This window comes from Rhipicephalus sanguineus, chromosome 3 (genome assembly GCF_013339695.2).
Source record: "Rhipicephalus sanguineus isolate Rsan-2018 chromosome 3, BIME_Rsan_1.4, whole genome shotgun sequence".
Classification (NCBI taxonomy): domain Eukaryota; kingdom Metazoa; phylum Arthropoda; class Arachnida; order Ixodida; family Ixodidae; genus Rhipicephalus; species Rhipicephalus sanguineus.
Window position 1 is genome coordinate 132,002,362 of NC_051178.1, and position 11,219 is coordinate 132,013,580.

At 43.3% G+C, this 11,219-nt stretch overlaps 1 protein-coding gene across 1 annotated transcript; it reads left to right on the top strand.

The window, feature by feature from the left end:
- Positions 1-3,358: 3,358 nt before the first annotated feature.
- On the top strand, positions 3,359-11,029 carry LOC119387156 (proton-coupled folate transporter-like). The gene is made up of 6 exons (XM_037654462.2): positions 3,359-3,451; positions 4,579-5,392; positions 6,005-6,247; positions 6,784-6,867; positions 9,577-9,733; positions 10,931-11,029. Exons 2-6 carry the CDS (start codon positions 4,585-4,587, stop codon positions 11,013-11,015), a joined length of 1,377 nt encoding a protein of 458 aa, XP_037510390.1. The 5' UTR covers positions 3,359-3,451; positions 4,579-4,584; the 3' UTR covers positions 11,016-11,029.
- The last annotated feature ends 190 nt before the right edge of the window (positions 11,030-11,219 follow it).

Sequence of the window (11,219 nt, forward strand, 5' to 3'; positions counted from 1 at the left end):
CCTACCGGCGGGAAGATGCAACTTCAACACAAAAACGCGTTCCCGTAGCAACTGGCGCTTCGCGGGAAATCTGAATTTCCTAGTCAGCGAACGCGGCTACGGCACGCCAGCAACTCAAGTTAGAAACGCATACCGCGTTTTTCACGAGCGAAAAACAAGACATGCATCGGACGCCGGCGTTGCCGCCGACTGCGTCGGTTGCTATAGCAACGGTGCAGAAAGCATTTTCTCTCTTTAAGTTGCGTCTTCCCGCCGCTAGATACCCGCTGCGGTCACCGGACCAACAGACGCGCGCCGTTGTTACTTTATCTGGTCGAACGCGCTCTGCATGCAAGCCGAGGAGTGTCCACACCTAAAGAGTATATATCTTACACCGTGGTCCAGGTATATCTTGACAACTTCAGCTACCGCAAAGGTTAAATCGTGATCATGGGCGTTAGTCATCGGTACGGAGATGTGCCACCGTCAACGTGGGTGCGTCCACATCAAGTGGTGCTATATCTGCCAAACAACAGCCATTGTACAAGCTCTCATATACCAATGCACTATAAGCAATCAACTACTTCTGTGCCGACTTGTTTCACGTTCGTGTTATACCGATTCCTATGACGGAGGGATCAGCCATCCTTTTTTTCTTTTTGTCTAGTGTCCGTGCTTGTGTGCGGGCCATGTTCTGTCAAAAAAAAAAAAAAAGATCGGCAAATCCTACGTACCGTGGGAACCGATGTTATGCGAAGCATGGGCGAGAAAGTGATTGTGGCGTAATAGTTCACTTTGAGCGAAACATGACGGAATGATGCTATAGGGAAATGTGTAAACGGTATACGAACACATATGCTGAAGAGTCGCACGTATAACCAGTTGTTTACAGTTGCATAACGATGCCAACAGCAACATGGGTGTTACAACACCAGACGCGGTAAGCTGATATGTAGTGCTTATATTCTTCAATACTGGATAGCGCGAATTCGAACAGGACAAAGAAGGAACACAGATGCACAGGACAGGCGATTCTCCCAACTAAGCTTCATTCAGAAAAGAGAAGAAATAGTAGAGAAGGAAAGGCAGGGAGGTTAACCAGTATAGGACAACCGGTTTGCTACCCTACATATGGGGACAGGGTGGGGGAGATTTAAAGATGGAGAGGAAAGAGAGGGTGAAAGATAGAAAGATAGCACATGATACAGCACACACAGAATCAGTCGGTCACTCTTGCGTGGTACGCGACATTTGTGTCACAGCCGCTTGTCCAAGTTCATCTCTCTTAAAAACCTCAGCAGTGCCTTCGTCGCCTTCAGTTGTGATGTCTTCTGTTGACGACATGCAAGAATTGTTTCTACAGACATTTGTCTACTGTCAAGGTGCGCTAGAACGGACGCCAGTGACTGTCTCTGAGCATTATATACCGGACAGTCGCACAGGACGTGGTGTAGCGTCTCCTCGCAACTACAGGCGTCGCAAAGAGCGTTGTCGGCCATTCCAATCCGAAAGGAATAGGATTTCGTAAATGCCTCCCCTAGCCATAAACGATAAAGCAGTGTGGCCTCTCTTCGGCGGAGTCCAGTTGACATACAGAGATGCATCAAAGAGGACAGGTAGCGTTGACGATTGGTCCGGTTGGTTTGGCTGCTTGGTGGGTACCATAGAGCGAGCGTGATCTCCTGTGCAAGCCCTCGAAAACTGGTGGCAGCGTCAGACCTTGAAAGAGGGATGGCATCTTCCTGTGTGCTTTCATGAGCTGCCCAAGCGGCATTATCGGTGTGTTCGTTCCCTATGACGCCGCAGTGACTTGGCAGCCACACGTGGTGCTCTTTCTCATATGAAGTATGGAGAAGACATCGAATTTCAAATACGAGCTGTTCGTATGGCCCGCGACGCAGAGCAGATAGCACAGATTGTAGGGCTGCCTTTGAGTTGCTGAAGATAGACCAATGTTGAGATGGTTCCCGATTGACAACAAAGTGCAGCGCGCGGAGCAGCTAGTTCCGCAGATGTCGACGTCGTGGAGTGGTCAGTCTTAAAGCTGATGGTAATAGCTCTTGCTGGGACAACTACCGCACCGGACAAACACTAGATGTTTGTGGAACCATGTGTATATATATGTACACTGTCCGCATACTTCTCATGCAAAAGAAGCAGAGACAGTTGTTTCAGCACAGGTGACGACAGTTCAGATTTTTTCCGGATCCCTGGTACACTGAGTTGAATTGTGGGTCGAATAAAACAGCAAAAGGGCATCGGTGGTTTAGATGCAGTGGTACGCGCAGGCGCAGTGCTCGTACGTTACAGTCACAGTTGCAGTTGTTACAGTTGTTATGCTTGTTGTTAGTTATGACGGACAACGAACGCACGCACGTTTATCGCAGCGCCCCCCTCCCTGCTAAGTCAATGTATGGAGCAGGCTTTGTGCCCCCTCACCTCCCTCTTAGGTGACAAGGGGGGGGGGGGGGTGGTCGCCCCCTTCCGTGCGCACGCCTATGTTGACAGGGGAGAGGAAGAGGAGTACGGCGCCGAGCTTCGATTCCCGGGGCTGCAAGAACTGCGCCATAGCAATTTTGCAACCCCAGTGGAATTAAAGTCACTCGTTGTTTCGGGATGTTAAACCCCAACAGTCATTATGATTGTTATGTCGAAACATTTGCTCCAGTGACATTCACTTTTCAACTGTATTTCATCACTTCACGCCTCCATCTTCCTCTCAATGAGCCTCATCAACCTGTAAAAAAGCTATATCGCAAAGCGACATTAGGAAAAAAATATTAAAAGGGGGCGCATGATAATAAAGAATACGCATTATGCAAACCGTCCACAACAAGTTCACGCGCTGCAAGATTGGCCGATTTCGGCATTTGTATTTCCCGGGTACTATGGGCAGGGTACGCTTAGCGCGCCGCATGTCGGTAAAGTCGCAATGCCAAAGAATTCGAGCATAGCCTCCGAGATTAAATCGAGCGCTAAAGTTAAGGCCCCGTTAGGTAAAGTTGTACAACCAAATCTCTGAGGCTAGGGGCAGCCTTTGCGGAGAGCTATTACACCTTCAGTCTTCGATAAATGAATAAATGTAGAAATAGAGCCTCTTAAAAATTGGTGTATCATTGAACGTCTAAAGCGCTCAGCGGCATTATATGAATAAACTACCGCACTACGGCAAGGATCTTTGCATTGCTGTTCCAGGTTATGGACTAAGCAATACATTCGCTAAAAAAAAAGAATATGAATCAAAGATACTATTCGAGGCTGAATACAAACATAAGTAATGCTGACTGTTCTGAGCTAAAAGAGAACAGAAACTGAAACTGCGAATGCAGCGCCAACGTGCCCAAGGTGGCAACGGTCGGCACTTTCTCACGGAGCGACTGACTGTGTGGTTCCGCACGCTCTTCCGACCGTGAGTTCTGGCGTTAACAGCTGTGATACATCGCTTTGAAAACCGCTACCTTCAGCTACAACGGTGAGTTGCGCTCATCATGTTTGCACTTGTCGCACTCGGCGCGGAGCGCATAAAGTTGTGTCTAGAGCGAACGCGCTGTGTGCATTTGCTTCGTTTCAACGACAGGGCCGATATATGCGTCGCGAGATGTGTTTGACAAGCGCGTTTCTGACCCCGATGTGCAACTCTTTATCTTGGTTTCAGTAAAGATAGTGCGAAGTGCCCCGTCATTTCGTGTGACTGCGATGTATCAACGTCGTCGGTTTTTTCGACAACGCGGGAACATATGCGCGGGTAATTGCATTCTGGGTGCAAGAAAACGAAAGGGCGGAAACTAGGTCAAGCGGCCGGCGACGGGAGCATGAAGAGCCTGCGAAGTTGTAAATTCAAACCGTATTTGATGAGGTCGCTGGTCACGGAATGTTTAGATAGGTGCGAATGCCCATTCTTTCGCCCGAGTTGTCAAGTCACAGCTGACGCGATCGTACTCAGTGTGTTTGGGAAAAAAAGAAAAAAAATAATAACCTGAATGATGTTCACAATTGTCTGCCTCATTGGAATGAAAATGTGTTGCTTGGGTTTGCCAAGTAACACACTTTCTGTTACTGTCGGGCAAGTGTAGAAGAACGAGAGAAATGCCTTTATGATGCAGCGCTATCTCCCTGTTGTAATTTTATTTCTTGGTACGCTGGTAACTGTAACTTATTACGATTTGTGTTATGAATGTGAAGCAGGATCAAGAAACTGCTTAAGTAATATCTGACTTATAAAAATTTCTATTTTTATGAGATAGTTGTGTGGTTTGTCTTGTCGCAGCTGTGCAATATGGTGGAAGTCCGCCTCACACAGACAAGTCAGAATAGTATTGTAATGCCAGCAGGAATTTACTTAATGGCCAAGAATCTTGAACATTGTGCGAAGAAGTACTTCAATGCACAATGTTCAATGTTCTCGTCCATTGCGTAAGTTTCTGCCGGCACTAAATACTCCTGTATTCATTTTTTTTACCCCATGTATAAGTGCTCATGCATACATGCATATTTTGACTTCCATTTTTATAGTTTTCATTGCCAGAAGCCTCTGGATAAAGTTGCATGAGGCAATAATTTCGAAATAACTCATTGTGATTAAATTCATGTTTGTTACAGATCAAAATGGGTCTACAGATCACAGTGGAACCGGTGGTGTTTCTATTCTTCTCCACCATGCATCTGGAGATGAGTGCTGTCCAAGACATCATAAACACAAAGTGCTGCTTCAGGCACCTCAACACAACCAATGTTGCAGACTGTCACTCGGCCCAAAACCAGACGCGTACCGACATCAAAGCCGAAGCCTCCGTGTGGATTGCTTTCTACTATGGGACAATGTCTGTACTGACTCTAATCTGTGGTATGTGGGTTGGATCGTGGAACGATCGCTTTGGTCGCAAGCGGCCCATGCTTGTGCCCCTTGTCGGCGGGATGGCAAGTGTGCTAAACTTCATTTTTCTGTCGCATTACCTTGACAGCAGTGTGTCGCTTGTCATGATCAGTGCAGTACTAATCGGCATATCTACCGGAAGTTTGGGAATAATATCCAGCTGCTTTGGCTATCTGACTGATGTGACGCCCTTCCAGTCACGCAGTCGACGAATTTCGATACTGGAAGCCATGAATTTCACTGGAGGAGCATTTGGAATGTACCTCGTTGGAGGACTGCTCAAGTCGACTACTTATGAAGTGATCTTCTTAGTTGAACTCTTCATCTATGCTGTTGCTGTCTTCTATGTTTTGCTTGTCATCCGCGACAAAGTGCCCACAGAAGCAAGTGTTGACAGTGGAGTGGAGCATCCTGGCATATTCTCTTTTCGGCATGTGAAGGACATGGTAATGACTGTGTTCAGGCTGCGAGACCACGGGAACAGGGGCCATATCATTCTGCTGCTTCTTGCTGCTTTTGCGATGTTCTATGGCCTAGCAGGCAAGTAATTTTCTCATTATTTCATTGTCAGCTAAGATAATTTGGCAGCCGTGAAGCTGTTCGAACTTCAGTCACCAGTATTTCATTTTGCCATATCATAGGTTGCTGTTCATTTGCGCTTTTGTTTCTTTAGTGTTGTTATCTTGGTAGGTCACATTACATTGACTTTACTGAAGTGCTGCTTGAAATGAAGTGTTTAGATTTCTTGATGCAAAATATGCAGTGGTTTGTATCTGTAGTAGTTCTTATTAATGAGCGGGCATATACTTAAGGTAACCTCAAGCTTCCCAAACCTTTTTACCCCCGCTAATTGCCATGTCACTGATGTATGATAACGATATCGCATAAGTTTGATTGTGTCTTTGCCAGCTACAAAGATGTCTGTGACTTAGTCATGATGTAAAGGATCATGACTAGCATTTTGCATGCCTAAAGGGCCTAGATTTTCTGTTTTAAGCTTATCTTTAGGTAGCTGTTTTTGCACATAATTATTTTTTTATTGTGCTGCCAAAGAAAAAATAACAATGCTCTCATAAATACCAGTGTTTTGATCTTGAGTGTAAAATTGGCTCAAAACATTGTAAGCCAACTTGCTTACCTCTCTTTTTGCAGCCCAGATCTACTTGACATACACATTCTTAACCGACGAGCCACTACGCTGGTCAGCGAGTCATTACAGTTTCCTGCAGGGAGTCAATATTGCTGTGGAAGGTGTAGCTCTCCTGGTGGTGCTGCCTTTGGCTTATCGCTTCTTGAATATTTCTGATGCTTTTGCTGGCCTCCTTGGATCAATTTCAAGGTTCTTGGGTCTCTTGTGGCTTGGCCTCTGCACAACGACATCTATGGTGTACTTCAGTGAGTGAATACATTATTTTTTTCGTCATGCATTAGACAGATTTTGTAAGTTTATAAGGGAAACAGAGCGGAACAATATTGCAGAAAATATTCCTCAATGCATTATATCCATGTCTTATATTAATAAAATGATTGAGTGCCTTCTGCAGTATTCTACTTGAATTGGCAGTTAGCTCTCGTCCACTCACTTAAATGCTGATTAATTATTTCCTATTAAACTTGACGTGTGATCTGTATGGTATTGATACAGACAAGGCAGTAATACATCATTACTTTCATTGACTTAGATTCCCCACCTGCTCTTGTTTCATTAATATTAGTATTTCAGTGTCAACTACGTATGCGATGTAGTATGGGCTTTTACAAAATAAAAATATTAGTTGTTCATAATTATATTGTTTTCACTTCCATGATTTATCTAGTATGCATTGTTTGTTTGTGCCTGTAAACACATTTAGCAAGAAAGCTGCTTCACAGTTTGCTGAAAAACTGATGTGAGAAATATCTGTTGTATTTCTCCGTTTGCCATCTTGCAGTTCCTGTACTTTTCGTCTTCAGTGAGTTTACAAGCCCTTCTATACGTGCACTGTTGTCAAAGATCGTTGCGGTCGATGAAAAAGGTAAGTAAATTTTGCTACATTTTATGTACAACTAAACTTGTGTTGCCAAGCAGAGTACTTTAACAGAGAATCGTACAGAACATGTGCACACGCTTCTGCACAATACCTGACTAAGCTAGGCTTGGTGGTTCTCCCTCTGAAAGCTAAGTTATCGAAGTATACGATGGAGATTCAGGATAGCCGAACACCTTCTGGGCTTATTCGTGATCACATTTAGGCAGTAGCAACACGAATAAGAGTACACATATTATAACGAAGCTGTGTAAACATCATGGCAAGCAGCCTGCTAAGGCTGCCTCCCATGTATATGATGAAAAAAAATCAATGTTTTGGCATGACAATATGAGTTTACACTGATATTCAGTCAAGGTGTATGCACCATGTACACATATATTGTTTTTTTTTTTCTCGTGTATAACTTGCCCATGCATATAACCAACAACCGCACCCTCAACTACAACTTCTGTAAATATGTACGATTCTCCTGTAATGCCCGCACGTTTTAACCATGCAAATGAATTTTACGCCTTCACAGAAATGACCCCACTAACTATGCTCGAAGTTGGCAAAAATTTTATTTTCATCTACTTTCAGTCACCAGTGTCGCTATCCCATGCTCTTTCTCAGCCATTGCTGTCACTGCCAGCTTCCTTTCATTTGTGGGAAGCATTGCCATGAAGCCACATTGCACACTTTAATTTGGGGATAAAGTGCACCCAGACTTTAGCTCTGAATCTCCCTTATTATTTCCGTGGGTTAACATGAGAACATATGATATGCAGTTCTGCAAGTAAGTTTGATGAGAACTAACAGACAATAATGCCAAGGAAAGTATAGGGGATCATATTTGTCGTAATTATGATATTAATGTGAAGAAAGTAGTGGGCGAAGAGATGTTAAAGGGAACACTTGCGTGCAGGGCATGTTTGTATTTCGCTCTCTTGCAAAAACATAGTGGCTTAGATTTGCATAAAACTTCTGGTGGTTGACAGTTCTGCCTCTTTTTGACAGACTCGTGCAGTGCATGAACAATGTTTCCCTGTCCACTTGCTGTTAGAGGGCCAGCAAAATGAAAGGTGCTCATTGGAGTGTTCCCTTTAACAGTGGACTGTACTGTACACAGGAAAACCCACTGACCTTAATTAATGTTGTTTGTTTGGGACTGCTAGTCGTCCTAAATATATTTTTAAAAATTATGGCGGCTTCACACTAGTGCTGCCAATCCTGAAGGAATAGCACAGTCCTGGTTTCTCTTTATTTTTACTTTCTTTCTTCTCTTTCTCTCTGCTTCTTGTATCTGTTCCTTTCTTTCTCTATCAATTTCTTTCTCTTTCTTTCCTTTCTTTCTTTCGTTCTCTTTCTGTCTTGCTCTCTGTTTTTTCTATATCTTTCTCTCTTTCTATGTCTTTCTATCTTTTCATCTCTTTATTCCCTTTATTTCTCTCTCTTTTTCTCTTTTTTCCATCGCTTTCTTTCTCTCTTGCTTTCTTTCTCTTTTCTTTCTCTCTTTCTCTTTCACGTGTTTCACATGCTCCACTTTGCCGAGAAGAGTTTTTAATGCTCGCACCTGCTGTACTCGGTAATGGGGCTTGCCCAATTCCTGTGGCGCATACCCACCTGTGGAGTTTTCACGACGGAGCACAGGTTATCAACAGCTTAAACGGCTTCGCTGTTTAAAAAATTTGTTCGTTCATACCTCTCAAATTGTCACCGAAAAATGTAAGATTTGTTTCAGCAGCACAGAAAAGGTACAGAAATAGTTTTCTTGATTGTTTTTTGAAGCTCAGGCAAATAGTTGTAATTCATAAGTTGTATTAGGTGCGAAGCACGTTAGGGTCTCGGCTTGTCGGCGTGTCATGTCGTCGTCACGGTCCATCATAAACTGGTATGCGCCACAAAAATTGAGTAAATCCCACTACTCGCGACCGGTCCATACTACGCATATTACAAGTTAAAGGGTCGTCGTTACTGCCTAAAACATTATGTTTGGCTTAGCACTGGTGTCAGAATCCCCGACTAAATTTACCAAGGTGCTCAAGTTTCTTATATAAAACCAGAGACACAAACGTGCATCCCCTACGGTAAAGTCATCTATTTGAAACACCACTTCTTGAAACATATCTGCAGAGTGATGGTGCTTTACTCGCCACCGGTCCACTAAAAATTAAGAAGGCAAAACTTAGCCCAACAAATAGCCGACGTTTGTGGAGCTGAAACACCCTTCCCTACTTGCTATAGGGCGCTGAAACCGGGCATGTAGGGAAGAAGCGCCACCTTAGGGTAAGCTGCATTCCAACGCAGTTTTTCGATGTTAGTGGAACTGAAACACCTTTCCCTACATGCCCGGTTTGAGGCTTGGCACCACTAGTGCCTTATCAAAGAAATCTCTCAAAACATTGTGGCGAATTGCCTCGGTCAGGCCCTTCTTCCTATTCTTCTGTCTTGCATTGCCCATTAGCAGCGATTCTTCTGAACTAAGGGCTCCACCCAACGAGGATGATCCTTGAGGCCTGCACAAATAAAAGTTTTCTCTCTCTCTCTCTGTACGAAGCACCGGCGCACACTGCAGGCTTTTCCCCTCCCCAGGTTTCACGTTAGTGGAGCTGAAACGCCCTTCCCTACATGCTTCGCCTCTCCCCAGTTTTTTTTTTTGTGTTGCTGCTGTTCGTGAGAAATAAAACAATTGTGTGATCACTCTTTTCTTTCCAGGCAAAGCTTTTGCGGTGATGAGTGCTCTGCAGTCATTTGCGATGTTCACGGGGTCACTGCTCTTCAATGGTCTCTACCCAGCCACGTCAAAGTTTTTTAAAGGCTTTGGCTTTGAATTTGCTGCAGCTCTGCAACTCATTCCCATAGGAATACTTCTGTGAGTTCAATTTCAAAAATATTGTGAATATAATATAACATCGCTGTCATCTTGCTGGTTAACTAACTTATAAGCAGTAATTTAGAAGGAAAAGAAAGGAAACAAATATCTCTAAGGAAAAAAATTAACAGGCACAAATTGATAGGATGTGCAAACAAATACTAGTTAAGAAAAGCATTATACAACATGACATAAATAAATAAATATAAGAAAAGGATGCAAGGAGCAATGTGCTGCATAAGGTCACTGTACATTATATACATATTAACACTTATTATACACACTGCAGTATAAACAGGAGGACAAGTCCATTAATGTGTTAATAATGTACTCTTTGCTTTGCTCTTAAAATGATTGTAATGTGGATGCATTTACGTAAGATGGAATTGAGTTTCATAGATGATATTCCTAAAAACATGAAATAAAATTTCCAATAATTAATTTGGACTTTGTGTGTTGTGCTGAAAGTTTTGTGCTATAAAAATAATGAGGCTAGTGCAAGCAGAACCTGGATTACTCAGCTTAGTATTTGTGAGACAAAACATGACTAGTAACAGGTTATGACTAAGTAATATGTGCAAGGTTAATAGGTTTAGGAAACGAAATATGGGTGCCGAGCGAGTTTATTTGTGAGACTTCTTCTTGTTGATGTATGGAATATGTATAATGATGTGGAATACGAAAGATCACTGTGTATACATAGTACTTGTAATGCAGAGACTACAGAGTGCTTTCGATCGTAGCGCACAAGCTCGTACAAATATGTGCTTTCGTATTTCGAGCATTTTCTTCAATATGCTAAAATATATAATTGTGCAGTTCGTGGGAATTGGTATTAGTCTTTTTTCTACCAAGCAGAAGACAAAGGAAATCTCATACAGGATTTCTTTTCATCTGGCGAGGGCCATAGATGAATAGTAATTCCTGTGTGTACACTGCGCTACTAAATAGTACGAGCTTCCCAGAAAACAAATTTGTTGTTGACAAAGAAGAAGCAGACACAAATCTGCTTTCCTGGGGTTTTAAATATGCCACTCCAAAGTTAGGCAGGTATTTCAATGATGCCCACCCTTTTCAATGCTGAAAACATGGTATTTTTCAATTATGATGATTGTTAATACACGCTTTAACCTCTGGTAGTCTCTTGAGTGGACGTGGCTTAGACTTTATACTTCTTTGTTTGTTCTTTTTCGGCAGATACCTGTACTTCCGATTCAGAAGAGAAGCACCTTATGCGGAAATCGAGGGGGAAAGCATGAGCTCCAATATTGTGGAGAGTTGAGAGACCTGGCAAAGGCATTGCCAGTTTCACGCTTTCTGCTGACAAGCGTCACACTTAGGAGCGTGCATGCTTGCAAAGGAGAGAAGTGCCATATTATCCTCATCATAGCACTGGTGCAGCAGCAGCGTCCTGGATTGTGGGGGGGCCTCTGTGAAGTTGCCCCTTGAATGGTTGATGGCTGCGAACTGAAGAAAAGCATTGAAA

Coding starts and splice junctions, on each gene's coding strand:
- LOC119387156 (XM_037654462.2), top strand. CDS start 4,585: ATGGGTCTACAGATCACAGTGGAACCGGTGGTGTTTCTATTCTTCTCC. Junction 5,393..6,004: donor GATGTTCTATGGCCTAGCAG/GCAAGTAATTTT, acceptor CTCTTTTTGCAG/CCCAGATCTACTTGACATAC. Junction 6,248..6,783: donor GACATCTATGGTGTACTTCA/GTGAGTGAATAC, acceptor GCCATCTTGCAG/TTCCTGTACTTTTCGTCTTC.